We start from the raw sequence: 16,998 nt of genomic DNA on the forward strand, positions 1-16,998 counted from the left end.
CAAACTTAAGGTTAAATGTTATAATTGCCAAGAGTTTGGTCATTTTGCTAAGGAGTGTGATAAGCCGAAGAAGGAATACAACGGACCTCGTTCTCAAGACAGAAGTTCAGGAAAGACTTTTACTGGGATGAAAGATAAACCTTCTGGGGGAGATTCTTCAAAGGCCGCGGGATCACAAGCTCTACTCACAGTTGAGGGGATTGATTGGAATCAACGACTATTGGGCAACGAAAATTAAGCTAATCTTGCAATGTTTAACCAAGTTGAAAATTTTCAAGATGCTAATGGAGTGGGATTGACTTCTGAAAGTGAAGCTGAAACTGAATCATACTCAGATTCTCTTGTGATATGCAATTAACTACTTTTGCATGCATGGCAAATAATGACGAGGATAGTCCTTCTTCTATTTAATTATCAGAAATGTGTCAAGTAGTGATTGTAAATCTTTTAAGTCAAAAGTTGACTTAATTAATGCTAAAAATGATTTACTAATGAAAGAACTTGCTTCAATCAAGGATACAAACAGACAATCATTAGAGTCACAAAATAAATCTAAGGATAAAATTGAGAATTTGTCTGTGTGAGTATTCATGATCTGAAAGCAGAACTTTTAGTTAAAATGACCATTAATGCAGACAATTCCAAGAAATTATCAAACAAAGAACTAAGATCACCAAGCTTGAAAATGAGGTTTTGGAGTTGAAAAGAAAACTAGTCATGTTTAGAAATTCATCATTTTTGTTAAATGAAATTATTGAAGTACCCGGTAAACAAAAGGGTTCTAAAAATGGTTTATGTAAGGCCCCGTTGCCGGTGCCCTACAATGGACGTTGGATTTACTCATAAACACAGTTCTAAATATCAGAGTTAACTAAAAACTTTTGCGGAATATAAAACTTTCATAAAACATTATATAATAATTCATAACTTGTCTTAATCAAACACTCTTGTCTTTCAAATTACACATCAAATCATAAAAACAACTTGAGTCTTCAGATGCCAGCTTCTTTATTCAACTGCCATGTGCCCCGCTCAAGCTAGCTGCTTCATCCTACTCACCTGCGTGCATACTAAAAGTCAGCTACGTTGAGTGAGTTCTAGTTAATCATAGATCATATAATACATACACTTACCTTCAATTATGCATCCGAAGATACATAATAATTACTTTACTAACTTACTTTCATTACACAATTTCATACATACATTCATACTTTATTATTTTCATACTATATAATTACTGTCCATTCTATCTCATATATCCTTAGGGTCTGATCCCTCTTTCCTTTGTCTATCTTAGACATTAATAGGGTCTGATCCCTTTCTTGTCTATCTCAGATATTATTAGGGTCTGATCCCTCTTTCCTTAGTCTATCTCAGATATTTTAGGGTATGATCCCTTTCTTGTCTATCTCATATATTATTAGGGCCTGATACCTTTTTACTTCTCTATCTCAGATAATATTAGGATCTGATCCCTTTCTTCTCTATCTCAGATATTATTAGGGTCTGATCCCATACTTCTTCATCTTCGTACATACTGTCTTTACATACCCGTAATATACATATACTTCATTTTATCATTCATACATACTCAAATGTTATACATATATCTAACATACACATTCAACTATAATATACCTCCCTTGTCAATACGTGCAATATCCGAAGATCGTTCACTTACCGACAAGCTTTCATATATACATACACACATAAATAACATATAAATCATACATGGCATACACTTACCATTTAAGGTAAGTGTATTAACTATCGCATCAAGAATGCACACAGCCCATAATACATAACAAGGAAATGGGGCTATAAACTCACCTGGACCTTATTTCGCTCTCCGTTAATCGCTATCCCTTTCTATAGTTGAGCTCTGCTAACTGTATATGAGTTACATGTATTAATACTTGTTCTAGATTACAATTACTTAGAATATTTTATTCTCTAAACCCTACTATATTTGAATTTAGGGTTTTTAAACCCAGACAGTCCTTAAACGAGTTATAACATCTCATTAAATAAAAAACCTAATCTCACCATATATTTGATATGAAAATTCTATAAAATAGGAATATACTAAAAATTAATATTTATTTTTTTTAAAATATATGATTTATAATTAAGAAACAGTTTTATATTAAAAAAAAGAAGTGGGTCATGGGTTTTACCAAACCCATATTCTTTTAATGTTTCCTTTCTTTCCTTCTCTGAACTCAAAGTTTACTTGTAAGCGGGCTTGATGATTGAATTTTAACTCATCATTGCAAGCGAGTTCTGTATAGTGATCGACTATAAGTATGTAATCGAATTACATGTAATCAAATGAGCATGTATTCGAGTGACATAAATGTAATCGAATATCATTGTGATCGACTGACAATGTAATCGATCCACAATGTAATCGATTCACATAGTTGTATTCGAGTTCTAGTATGTAATCGAATCTACAAGCGATCTAACACATTCTCGTAATTGGGTTCCTTAAAGTAAGAGAGTATAAGTGTAATCGATTTATAACCTTGTAATCGAATATAAAGTAATCGAGTTACTATAATGTAATCGATTCCCACAATTGTGATCGAGTGCTATTGTAATCGAACATCATGTAAGCGAGTTCTCATTGTAATCGAGCTTAGGTATGCGAGTCATACAAGTAATCGATTTCACACAATGTAAGAGAATGTCCACAATGTGATTGAGTATAACTTATGTGATTTCAAGATTGTAAGCAAATTAACACTTGTATTCGAATGAACCTCGTGTAATCGAACGAATTGTAGCCGCAGGTCCCTATTATCATCATTATTATTTCATTTCAAGACCTTAACATCTTTTAACCCTATTATGGTATTATATAACCCTTGAAAGTTTCCCTAACCGTTCTCGGTCAAAACATAGCTCGAGCAACCATAAAGCTTGGACCTTTATGGTTTAAAACATTCAAAGGCTAGATCTAGGTTTTCTTTATGAGCCGTATATATCCATGAGTTCGTTAAGTCCATTTTAAACATCAAGTTTGCAACTTTATTACATAATAAGGTCAGATTTACTATCCTACTAAGTTTCATGCAAAACCGACTTCGTTTACCCGTTCTTTTCTCAAACCGAACGCTACTCGTTTTACCCGAAACGAACCAAATAAACCGTTTACTATCAAGTTTATTAATTTATCAATAATCATGAACCAATCTACCATCCTACCAATTTTCATGTAAATCTGTTCATGAAAAGTAAGCCTTTTTAACAAAAACGTACCTTTGAGGTTTTTGTCTGAAATCACTCGATAGGCCCAAAACAGTATCAAACGAACTCTGATTTGAGTGATTCAAGCGGAAACAGAATTGTCTTGTCCCGATTTACAAACCCATCAGCTCTCCTTCACCGTACACCTTCGCTACAGTCGCCGAAACAGCTGAACAGTCACCAGAATCTTCACTTTTGAGCTGCTATGGTTTTGCTGATAAAAACCAAACTTCCCTATCTATGATCGAAGATCTAATAGGTGAAAACCGTAATATATATACCATGAAAACTCAGTTAAAATTTGAGACCGATCCGACGGTCAGATCTCCGGGAATCTTTGTGTCTTTGTGGGTGGTTTTCTCAAAAACGAGAATTGGAGAAGTGTTTGTTTTTGATGGTGTAGGCTATAGTGTAGAGATGTGTGAAAATGGAAAGGATTAGGGTTTTAAGGGGTATTATACTCCCTTAAGCCCATGGACCTTAGGACCATCTTTCCTTTTTGGTCCATAATTAATCACATCTAATTAGCCTACTTATCCTTCCATCTTTATTATTTTATTATTTCTCTACTAACTCAAGTAAACTTTTCCACCATAATAAATAATATATTAAATATTATTCTTAGAAATTTCGAGATGTTACAGTTTAGGCTTTGTTGAAGTTCCTCCACCATTTCATGATGACTATTCCCAAAATCTATTTGCAGGAAAAGAAGAAGTTTTAATCGAACTAGTCATTCATGTGGAGAAACCAAAGAAAAGTGACAAAGAAAAATTCACTGTTAAATCTTCAACTCAAGAACCACATATTCAAAGCAACAAAGTCTTTGTTGAGAAAGTAATCATTGAGGATTAAAGTCATTATTGAGAAGGTTGTGTACGGTTCAAGTACATCTAAAGAAAAAGAGACAAAACGTCAGAAAAACCAAAAGTTTCTGATGCGAACTTGATGCATTTCATTAATCCAACTCCTTCTAATGTAAACACATGACGTGTGTTTAAGTTAAAAGGTCTTAGCAAGGAGTTCACTAAGAAAGACATTCCACTTAGTTTGATCAAGCCGAAGTTGGTTGAAAGTGTCTTTAACAATGAAACCTCAAAGATACAAGATCTTGAGCGAGCATTTTCTAAATCTAAAGTATCAAACACAACAGGTCCATTGGTTAAAGCTAGACAGTTGTTTAAATCTATTAAAAAAGTTCAATTTGTTAACTCAACTGGAACTGACACATTACAAAGTTTCTCTAATTGTTCAAACCTTGATTTTTATATGAAAAAAAGAAGTTTGTTATGTTTGATGACTTCATCAAAGTGCATGCTTCTGGTGTTTCTCATCAGCCTTCTGTTGCACCAGTTTCTGTCAAATCACAACGTGTGTTCATTGAGATGTGAACATGCTTCTTATGTGGTGAACGAAGGCACTTTGTACAAAATTGTTGAATGAAGACATCACTGAATATTCATTCGTTTATCGAAGAAATTCATAAAAGACCCGTGAATTTTGATGATGAGACTCACATCATGTTTTCAAATGTGTATCCACGTAAGCTGATTCATGTTGATGATAGCAATGTTAATTTAAAACCCAAATTTGTTCCTAATGAACCAATTGGTAAAAATGAGAACTCAAATGTAGTTCAAGCTGCATACTTAAAACGAAAGTCGAAAGGGCCTGTGACTTATTCATAAGCAGCTAAACCGCATTTGGATTCAATCAAAGTTAACTCTTCAAATAAAATCAAAGAGGTGCCCAAAACTAAGGCCTGGGCTATGTTTTTGAACTAATCATTTTATCTTTTTGTGCAGAGTTTTCCGAGACATATCTGGTGAAAACTGGATTATGGATAGTGGATACTCTCGTCATATTACCGACAACATTGACCTAGTAACTAATGTCAAGAATATTTAAGGGGGTTATGTAGCGTTCGCGGGTCACTCTGGGGAATGATTACGAAGGAAGGAGATATTTCGAATGGTAGCATTTCATTCGAGAAAGTTAATTATTGTGATGAGGTGGATCATAATTTGCTGAGTGTGTCTCAGAACTATGTTAAGAAGTATACCGCTGTATTTACTGACAAGGAGTACATAATACTCAAACCAGGATATGTCATTCAAGATGACATGGTTGTTATGCGGTCTCCTAGGTCAAATAATATTTATGTACTTAACATGAGTACTAAGGTATCGACTAAGACTTTTGTTGAAATGTGTTATGTCTCAAAAGAAATTTAGAATGACTATATTATGTGGCATAGGTGTATGGGTCACATTCATGTCAGAAAGATGTACTATCTGATGGAAAAGGATTTGGTGTACGGGGTTTCCCTAAAGAACTTCAAGCTGACCAATCACCGTGTTGCATGCAAGATGGGTAAAGAGAAGAAGTCGCACCCGTCTAATTTAATTAATTCCATTGATACTCCTCTGGAATGACTTCATATGGATTTCTTTAGTCCTGTGAATCGAGGGAGTATTGCTGAAGATTGGTACTGTCTAGTTATCACTGATGACTATTGGAGTTCTAAAGACCATACACCAGTTTTTGTTCAAAATATAATCACAAATATTGAATCACTTTACAAACAAAAGGTGAGACGTATTCCGAGTGATAATGGTACGGAGTTCCAGAATACTATATTGGACTTCTTTTGTATTTAAAGAGAAGCCATCGTGAATATAGTGCTCCATATGTACCTCAATAGAATGGTGTGGATGAAAGCTTCTTGTCCAATTTTGGAATGAGGGGGTGAACATTACTTGCAACACACTTAATCATGTTCTGACGATTAAGAAGCTGGGTAAGATGAGTTACGAGTTTCTGAATAATTGTATGCCTAATTTAATGTTTTTGGAACCTTTCGTTGTCCTTGCATGATGCTAAAAAGAGATTCAGGAAAATTCAAAGAAAAATCAATTGAAGGTTATTTCATGGGCTATGCATCACCTAAGAAACATGTCTTCAATTTCACTTCGGGTTGTGTTAAAGAATGAATCATGTTGATTGCTAGAGTTACACAACACCTCCTGCCGGCAAGGGTCCTGATTGGATGTCTGACTATGAGAGTTTATTTAACTTGTTTACTCCCATAGTGGATCTCCCTGATAAAGAATTCGTGCGTGCGTATTGGGAAGATCAATTGTTTTCTACACCAAGGGCTTCGACTTCTAATTATGAGAATATTCCACATGATGATTATCATGATACGTTTGATGTTATTTCTATCTCATCGGATGATGGTCATTTTGTTGATTCTTCTTCAGTATCGTTTCCTGAAATTCATGAGGTTGGTGAATCATCTCATGAAGCTGAAAAGAATCTCACTAATTTAACAGATATTGTTGTTATGCTTGAGAATCCGACACTTCGGATTCACATGTATCATCCTCAGGACAACATCATTGGTGATCTTGATGCTGGTGTTCAGACACGTCATCAGATTGCTAGTGCAAATAAATGATTCTAATATATTGTGTGTGTATGCCGATATGCATTCTTTATGTATCATGAATCTCGTAAATTACACATGCTTTTTTTCTTATATGGAACCAACGAGTGTTTGAATGGCGCTTGAAGATTCGTCTTGGGTAGAAGCTTTGCATGAAGAGTTGCAACAGTTTAGTCGACTGGATTTTTGGGATCTTATTGATAAGCATGATAGAGTTAAGAAGCTTATTCCGACCAAATAGGTATTTAAATTTAAGAAGGATGATCATGGGGTCATCTTCAGAAATAAAGCATGTTTGGTTGTGCAAGGATTTCACCAGCAAGGAGTTCACAAAAGTATAAGCTCTTGTTGCTAGATTGGAGGCTATACACATATATTTGGCCTATGCAGCTTTTAAGAATAATAAAGTTTATCAAATGGTCGCCAAAAGTGCGTTTCTCAACGAGGAACTTCATGAAGAGGTGCTCGTGAAACAACCTCCTGGTTTTGAGGATCCGGACTATCCTAACCGTGTTTATCGATTAAACAAGGCGCTTTATAGCCTCCACCAAGCCCCCGAGAGCTTGGTATGGTACACTTTCTGACCATCTTATGGATAGTGGTATCAAACGATGGACTGTGGATTGCACCCTTTTCTACAAGAATGTCGGAGAAGATTTGTGCCTCGTCCAGATATATGTTGGGCATCATATTTGTTCTACGAACAACAAGTTGTGTAAGAATTTTGAGAAGTCAATGCAGACAAAATTTGAGATGAGCTCGATGGGAAAAATGAATTTCTTCTTAGGGTTGCTGGTTCATCAATCTGACGCTGGAATTTTCATACATCAGACGAAATATGTGAACGACGTCTTAAGCCTGCCGGAAAAGTCCCTTCGACGCCTTTACCCGTGGGTCACAATTTTCATCGGACGAATTGGAGGATACCGTTGATCCTACCCTATATCGAGCTATGATAGGTTCTCTAATGTATCTAACGGCTTCTCATCCTGATATCATGTTTGCTGTTTGTTTATGTGTCAGTTACCAATCGAGTCCCCTATTGACTCATCTGGGGTAATCTTGACATCGAGTTATGGTATCCCAAGGATGATCGCCTTGATCTTACTACGTTTTCCGATTCCGTCTATGGAGGATTGAAGATCAAATTCAAGTCAACTATGGCGGGTTGTCAATTTCTATGAAGCTGGCTTATTTCCTGGCAGCGTAGAAAGCAGACAACGGTCTCCACTTCAACCGCAGATGCATAGTATGTGGCAACCTCGAGTTACTATTCACAGGTTCTTTGGATTCAGTAACATTTGTGGGATTACGGTTTGAAGTTTCTTACTACTCTCAAGTAAGTTCCCTGCACCTAAAGCTCTATCAACAATCAAGCTCCCCAAAAGGCATAGAACTGCTCAAACAATTACTTTAATTCAAAGCTTTCCACATTAAGGAATCAATGCAATGAAGACAACCCTACATTCCAAAAAACGATAACTGGCTGAGGAAGAAGAACTTCAAGCCATGAAGAACATTCACAGAGATGCCAAAATGGGATTTGAATATGATATTAATTTGTTACCTTCTTCATCTTTTTTATCAACATTGGCCATTGTTTTTACTGCTAACCAAATCTACTCAAGTCCTAAGTAAAGTAAAAAAAAAGCTCTTTGCAACCTTGGAATTTGATTATGGTAATTCACAAATGGTTGATCTTCAATATGTACCTATGCTAGAAGAAGAGTTGTTGAAAAGTTTGTTAGACCTTCCATTGGAGATGGGAGAGGATGATAGTTTGGATATTGAGTTTTTAATGTTCATCCAAGACTTAGACCAAAGTAGAATTTCAAGATAAGATAATGGAACAAAAGAATATATGGTTTTGAGATCATCAGTTCGGGGGGTTATCGTAGAACCTTGCAAAGAACTGATGACCAAATACCGAACAACTGATGATCCAAACATTAGTTGTTCTCCTTTATAAAGTTTTGTTAAACTATTGCTCTAAACAACTGATTTTGCAAACTGCTAATAAGAAAGAACTAAAGACAAAACAGTTGACTTATCAAGTGAATATCCAAACAACTGAAGGCTAAAAATTGATGGATCAAGTCATCAAACATCAGTTCTTTAGCAAATATTAGTAGTTAACATAGAGCAAATATTAGTAGTTAACATAGGGCTCTTTTTAGTCAATTGTATGTAATTTATTCATCAATAATTTGTAACTGTTTTTATTAGATGTCACTTTCACCTTTTTGCTAATAAGTAGTGTAACTCTTGTATATAATGAAGAAGAGAGTCTCTTCTTCATTAACACTTTTCACGTCACAATGCTCACCTGATTAGTGTACTTTTGTACTAGAAAATCAGTGTGAATGATGAGCTAAGGTTGAGGGGGGGAACAATATATTGTAATCATTCGATTACCATTATATGAAACCTGTAATTTAGCTTTAGTGAATTTTGTTGATTAATTTGTTTAAGTTCATATACTAATTGAATTTGTAATTCAAATATTATTTCAATTAGAGTGATACTAATCGTTACAAACGCTTAGATCAATTGTTTATTGTTTCATTGACTGTGAATTGTGTTAATTAGTTTATGAGATCTAGAATCCTAACATAATGATTAACCAAATCCAAAGTTAAGATTCAAAATACCGAAAATCCCAAATACAACACTACCATATGCCCAGAGATTGTCACGAAAGCTTTAGCCTTGCATCTTCATCTTGAATAGCTTGATTATGGTGTGAACGGATGAAAATATGGATGGTTATGGCGATTAAAGGGTGTTAGGATGATGGAGAATGACCCCGAAATCATCTAAGTATGATAGGGTATGAAGGATAGTCATTCTAGGGTTTAACCCAGCTTACATATGGAAGAAAACTAATAAAAAATGACTTTCCCGTCAGCCACAACTGTAAGCTACGGCCTGGGAATCGTAGCTTATGGTGGCTCCGTTGGCTACAACCTGAGGTCTCTACCTTATGGTATTTTTTTCTTCTATTTCTATAATTGTCTCGCCGAGAAACCCAAAATTCATATATTGTGGGTCCATAACTCATTTTATGGCCCCGGATATGCCCGTTTTACTTTTAAATGTGCGTGAATCACTTTTAAACTCTTCTGGTTTCTTTCTTTGAGCCGTCACTCAACTCCTCACCATACTTAACACTTCAAATTAGTTATTTTAAGCTCTGAGCACCTGCAAACATAAAACCAATCGAAGTACTCGTGTTTGATAGATATAACCAATTAAAATGCACAATATTTAATACTTAAAGCACATTATTTCACCGACACATCAGTTGGTCTACTTTACGTTGAAGAAATACCTCTTTTGAGTCATGATATTCCCATATATATTGATTTCAAACTTGGTTTTGATAGAATCAGTGTTGTAAAAGTTAGATTCCAAGGCCGACTGCCTACTAGTCGGTCCTCGTACGCCAACCTTGGAGACTTTCTTCATGTCGGCCTAGATTAGTCGGAGGCTGTCAAAGTCGGTTAAAATTAGGGCTACGTGGTCAAAATTCGAACGTTGGGCTTTGGTTCACTAAAAGATTGTTAATAGTCGGTCAAAAATCGGCCATAAGTCGGTCAAAAGTCGTCCAGGCAGTCAAAAGTCGACTAGGGTACCTTTTGACGTGAATTATGCTGATTTTAACATATATCTTATATCCAAAAACTAATTTTCTCTAAATTTACCATGTCTGAGTACTCTACTCCCAACTCCATAGTCGATTGCCTAATGTCCACTTAACGACTATTCAACCTTAGATAGAATGATAAAGATGGATGGTTGTGAGCCAAATAATCGATCAAACAAAAGAAGATAAAAAAAAATCGAAAGCTACGATATCATTGATTTCAAATAAAAATTACATAACTTTCTTTCTAGACCGGCTGAGCTCCCATGTGGTGGTGGCTCATACAACAACCAAGAGTACAAATGAAATCATAGTGCTCTATTTATAGCCTTTCTAGCTGTTCTCCAAGCTAAGCCGCCCCTTGGTGTAGAACCTGATAGGTTCGCTGGAATTCTCTGCGACGCTCGGAACGTTGCAATGCAACTCCGCAGCACTCCAAATTAAGTTTTGCATCAATCGACTCGTATCCTCCTTCCGATCAAAAGTCCTAAATCGTTAGTTTGAAATTCAAAAATATACCGTTATTATGTAATTTTTAACTGGGGACCAAGGTTTTAAGATTTGGGCCTCCCGTGGTAATAAACCGGCTTGAGATTATTATTGGTCAATACCAGTTAATAGGAATTATTAAAATCTAATAAATCAATTTGTATGTAAACTACCCAACTTTGTTTTATCTTTCCCAATAGTGAAAATAGTGAGATTGAAAAAGTGATATTCGGATGGGGAAAAAATTAGAAACTGTGAATATACACTAGGAGAAAATAACTAAAATAAATACAAAGTAATTGATAAGAGAATTGAACCTGGGTTGGAAACATAAAAAAGACGGAGGCCTCAAACTAAATCAGATAGCCACCGGGGCAATTTGTATATTTGCTTCTATTCTACTTATATTATATAAATATGATTTTTTTTAAAAAAAAAAGAAATATTAAACTTTTTAAACGGGGCCCTTATTTTTCGGAATCCTCAAGCCCTAGCTTCACCCGGCATTACTCTAGGGCCGGCCCTGGTCCCCGCTAGTGTTGTTTGTACCTTCGACAACATCACTAGTCTCACAAGAATTGTCCCCAACAGCGCACTACACTACCAGGAATGACTAGATCGATTAATTGATATTAAAAATCTCAATATTTAGACCCACCAGTCTCCTATTAGAATCATACTGTCAATAGGCTCAAGTGATTCAACATTAGGCATTTTGTTTCTTCTTTATTTTGAAACTCACCTTTACAACATAAGATGAGAATTAAACCTAATTGACTAATATCAAGCCACGTGATTCTGATCATCCTGTATTCAGATGAGCCTCCCTTGTACAACAACCTGATCCTCAGCTCCTCAAAAAATAACAAAAAAAAAAAAAAAAAACCATCTCAGAATGCATTAAGTAGCCCTAGATTCACCATTGTCGAAGACAAAAAACCTTAAAAAATGTTTTTTCAAACTTTTTGACAAATCTCTCTCTTATCTTTGTGATGTCCTTCAAAATATTCAACCAATAAAATTTCTCCCAAACTACTATTTTTTTGAAGTAGCGTTGCCACAAGTGTCGCGAAAACAATAATAGGCGACACTCTTAGCGTTGTCAAATATTTAGCTGACACCACAAGTGTCGCGAAAACAATAATAGGCGACACTCTTAGCGTTGTCAAATATTTAGCTGACACCACAAGTGTCGCCAATAGTGTCTCTTGAACTTTAGTTTAGAAATTAGTGTTTCCAAGACACATGTATCACCAAAAAAAAATGGAAGTGTTGTCGGCAACACTGGGTAGAACACAAGGAAACTTCAAGTGTGCTATAAAGTGTCAACAGAAAACAAATAGTGTCGTTAGAAAACACATAATTGTCGTTAACTTTTGTTAGTTGGAAGTATTGTTGGAAGTAGCTAGAAGTATTGCAGGAACTGTCATTGTAAGAATATGAAGTGTGTCTATAGGAATATGTAGTGTCGCTGAAAGTGTCAATATAAGAATAAAATCACTTAAAAACTCCACATCTAAGCTCGTTTTCTCTTACATGATAATAATGAAGATTTCATCAAAACAACTCAAAATTAACAACTGAATCTCTAATACCAATTGATATTCCCTAATATCATGATTTCAAACTTGTTTTAGATAATAATGCTAGAGACAGGTGGTTTCGAGCCAAACAAACAATCAATGAATTAAACAAAAGAAGATAGACAAATAATAGATCGAAAGCTATGATATCATTATACTCAACACACAAATTACACAACTTTGTTTTTACCCATAGTGAGCTCCCCGGGGTAGTAGCTCGCACAATGACCAACAATACAAACGAAAGCCTAGTGCTCTACTTATAGCCCCTTGAGCCTTGTTCTCAAAGTCAAGCCACACCTTAGTGAAAAATCCGTTAGTTTCTCAAGTATCTCCGCGACCCTCAAAAGTGTCGGCATGCATCTCCGCGACACTCCAACGTCACCATTAACAATGAATTGTCACCATGTGTTGAGGCGACACTTCTAGTATATCTAGAAGTGTCACTAGTACCTTCGACAATACTACTAGTGTCACAAGAAGTGTTGCTAAAGCTACACAGTTAGAATTTACCAAATTAATTGATAATGCCATTCTCAATATTTAGACCCAACAAGTCAAAAAAATAGAGGTGAGTGTTGGCTAATATCCGATTAAAGGAATAATTGGGCCACAAGTTGGTTGTATCCAGGTTAGACTGCAACAAGTCGCTTTGGTCCTATAAACTAGCAATTTGTATTTGAGTCTAATGATTCTAGGTTAATTTATATAAACTAAGTCATGGTTTAGAATTGTAACCAACATTTTGAGTGAGTTTTCTAGGTTACTAAACCGATGGGAGTTATCAAGATATTATTTTTCTAGGTTACTAAACCTCTGGGAGTTATCAAGTTATTGTTTGTTAGTGGTTTTGTATTTTATATTGAATTTGCCACTTGATGGGGTTTATGACCTTATTTTGAGTTATTATTTTATTGGATTAAAGCCAATTATGTAGTAAAACCATTGTTAATCGGTTTGACTGAAGTTGCCGCCCAAGTTCATCTTTAATTACTCATATATGATTTAAGCTTGATAAAAAAACATAGATTCATATATCACACTGGAGCCCCACCCCTTATGATATGATGGTAAAGATATTGGTATTACCTGAAAAAAACGAAAGTTCGAGCCTCATAAAAGGTAAAAAGGGTTCAAGCCTTAAAAATGGTAAAAAGGTAGAAAATAAAATCTAGCTGTTAAAAAATTTTTTGTATCACCACACAAACTCTTATTTTAGTGATTATATTTTATGTTTTAAGTGGAGAAATAAATGGAATCTTTCTCACATAATCACATGGGAGGGGTTGATGTAGTTGTTTTATGAAATTCATGCAATATGTTGGAATATCTCTGTTACCTATGGATGCTATTAAACTAACACACTTATTTAGAGAGAATACAAATATTTCCTATAGCGTAAGGAAGTGAGGTAAACCACACTCTCTTTTGCATTAGTTAAATTTGTAGCATATGTGTTCTAAAATACAACATAAATAATTAAAGATCCATAAACAATCATGGCTTCTTGATATTTCAAGGAGAGAGAACAAAAGGATATAGTTTTGTTTTGGAAAACCAAAACAATTATAACTAGTTGAAGAGAGCTAAAGTACACCATTTTGAAGAAGAAAAGGTATGATTACACTACTACAAAATACAAGATATGCCTCTTCAAATATAATAAAATTTTAAATGACATAGGACACTGTTTCTTTGTAACAACCATGATATTTCGGAAGTAATCTTAGGAGCACCCATAACGCCTCGTCCATTGAAGGAGAAGTTTGCCAAACCAAGAAAGTGAGGGTTTTTGAAAAGTTTGTAATATAATGTGTCATGTAATATGATTGCATCAAAATTATGTCTTCGTAACCGTGGTAGTTTTAATATTGTCCTAAAATGCATGTTTTACTTGCGTGATAAAAGTGACAAAGTACATTGGAAGAATACTTAATCCTTAACAGTTGGCAAGGACAACTATTAAAATTCATAAACACATGCATCTTGGCACAAGGAAAATACTCTACTTTTTTTAGTGTGTTTAATTTCCTTCATTTGTACTTCTAGTAGATGTAGAAAGATAGCTTCTTCTAGCAAGTATACTAGTTATATCGTTAAAAATAGATGTAAAGCACATACTTGTTCATTCAAAATAGAAAAAAAGAATCTATTGTTCTTCAGCAAAGACACTTGCAGTTTGTTTGATTTTGGATACAGATATTTAAATGCCAAAATAAAACTTTTTAGTTGGATTGCTTTTCCCTTTACATATTGATTGTTTGTTTGCAACAGAAAAAAAAGAAAATTCGTAGGAGGTAATTAACTTATCTTTTGTATATATGTGGGAATCTAAAATGCTTACAAATTAAGGTCCAAAGGCAGAGATGTAACTATGGTAGCAAACAACAAGATATCAGAGTATGACAAACAATAAAACAAGATTAATAGACATATGGTTTTCTTTCAACTTCAGAAATTAGATGATAGAACAAAAGGAAAGAAAAGAAATTACAAGTTCATAATCTAGAACAAGTACCTCAAGATCTCACTTAGAATTTTGTCTCATTCATATAGTCAGATCCAGAGTTCTTGCCCTTTTTACTTTTTGATCATTACCATGATCATCTTCTCTTATTAACTTGTTTCTGATCCTTGAGAGGGAGGGTGAATACAATGACAATGACAAGTTACCTTCTTGTCCTTCACCATCATCTCTTTCCAAACTTTTTCCGCTTTCAGTGTATCCAGAATGGACCTCAAGAGATAGATTCAAATCAAGGTCCAGTACAGAAGCCTTCCTCTTTGTTCCTTTATCCTTCCCAAGACTTGTGCTTTCCAAATTGATATTATCCTTCCCCAGACTTGTACTTTGCAAATCCATACTTTCCTTCCCAATACTAGTACATTCCAAATTGATGAGGGTTCGTTGATGTTCTTGAACATTGAACAAATTGAAATTTAAGGTGCGGTTTGGAAGCTGGGAGTATAGCTCTTGCAACATCTCCTTATTCTCAATCATTCTAGACCTAAAACTATCATGAACATCCTGGATTCGACATGGAATTTGTTCACCTGTTAGCCTATGATTAGTATGGAGACTAGCACTTGTATCCCCCAAGTGATTTAATGCCAAAATTCTATCTGCAGCCATGTTATAAAATCTTGGTTTTGTCTTTCCAGTTGAACTATGCTCCTGAAAAGCGTTATGCATCCAATCATGACTGTAGAGTGATGCATCTTCATATCTTTAAAAGGTAAAACCAGATGATTATTCAACTTTCAAAAAATGAAACACAAGAACATATTGAGATCTAGAGGTGTAGTAATGATACTACAAAAATAAAAGGCATTGAAAACATATGTTTAAGCAATTATAGTCCTTTTTTTTCCTTGTAGCAAGTTCAAATATGTTTTACCTTAAGGTTGAATCACATGTTCGGTTGTAACATTGAAGCATCTGTAGTTGACTCAGGTTATAAATATTCGGATCTCCACTCTGAATCCTTGGATCTGCGACAGCAATATAGAAAAATTACATGAATTCGATTACCGGAAAGAGGATAGATACGAACAAAACAATCATCAATCACCATACCTTGGCTTGGGTCATCGAATTTCTTGCTTCTATACATCTGATGAAAATAAACACCAGAAGAGAAATCATTATAAGCTTTTGTTTATACTACAGATCTATATAATTTGTTTATTAGCACTAGATGAACCTGTAAATGACTTTTGACATGAGCTATGTGAAGCCCTTTGACATTCATCAGTTGAAGAACCAATTTTGGAGTTGCTTCTGGACAAAATGAAATAATAATTATCAAGAAAATTAAGATGTTATGGTATAGAAGCTCAATAACAAACAACAGAAAGAAAGATGCATTATTGATCACTTACTATCTTGTCCACCAAGCCTTTCAACCGCCTGAACAAATCTAAGGTGCAGATCATTCGTCCACCGGAGTCTAGGCATCTTAGATCGGACATAAGGTCGAACAGATGGCTTCTTATCGCTCTCTTCTACCGTACTATTGCTAGAACTCCCTCCATCTTTCAACTCCATTACATCTTTTGACTCGTTGTCTTCTTCTCCTTCCGTATTCGGGTACGAATCTAAACTTGTCTTGGAGCACTTAGTTTCTTCACTGCTCTCCATGCTTAACTACTTGATCTTTCTTTGATCTCCTTTTGTTTGTAAAATATTGCTTTATATGTTGAAATCATTTTTCAAACAAGTAACCCTAATATCATTGAACACAGATGATTAGGCTTCCTCCCTAATTTCATAATCACATCTTTCCATTTTAAGAAAGAACCATCAAGTTCTAGGGATCATTAAATGCATTCATAAGACTTTAGACAAACATACCATCAACCACTTTGAAACCCTAGGTGGATAGATCTTTTTCAAAGATGCTCTCTCTCTCTCTCTCTCTCTCTGTCTCTCTCTCTATTTCTCTCTCTCTCTCTATATATATATATATAAATCATGTAAGTTAAATAATTCCGCCATCTATATTATATTCCACCAGTGGGTATGTATATCTATTCATTTACATAAACACACATAAGCCTTACATCTACGCATCTAA

General features: G+C 34.9%; 1 protein-coding gene across 1 annotated transcript; it reads right to left on the bottom strand.

Annotated features, from left to right (window-relative positions):
• Nucleotides 1–14,762: 14,762 nt before the first annotated feature.
• Nucleotides 14,763–16,727, bottom strand: LOC143573161 (uncharacterized). The gene is made up of 5 exons (XM_077058118.1): nucleotides 16,304–16,727; nucleotides 16,126–16,202; nucleotides 15,999–16,035; nucleotides 15,820–15,913; nucleotides 14,763–15,648 (listed from the first exon to the last, which is right to left on the bottom strand). Exons 1-5 carry the CDS (start codon nucleotides 16,560–16,562, stop codon nucleotides 14,970–14,972), a joined length of 1,146 nt encoding a protein of 381 aa, XP_076914233.1. The 5' UTR covers nucleotides 16,563–16,727; the 3' UTR covers nucleotides 14,763–14,969.
• Nucleotides 16,728–16,998: the final 271 nt, after the last annotated feature.

The sequence above is a fragment of the Bidens hawaiensis genome, unplaced genomic scaffold, assembly GCF_021521415.1.
Source record: "Bidens hawaiensis isolate Kalapana, Puna unplaced genomic scaffold, B.hawaiensis_p1.1 tig00026216_1, whole genome shotgun sequence".
In the NCBI taxonomy this organism is placed as follows: domain Eukaryota; kingdom Viridiplantae; phylum Streptophyta; class Magnoliopsida; order Asterales; family Asteraceae; genus Bidens; species Bidens hawaiensis.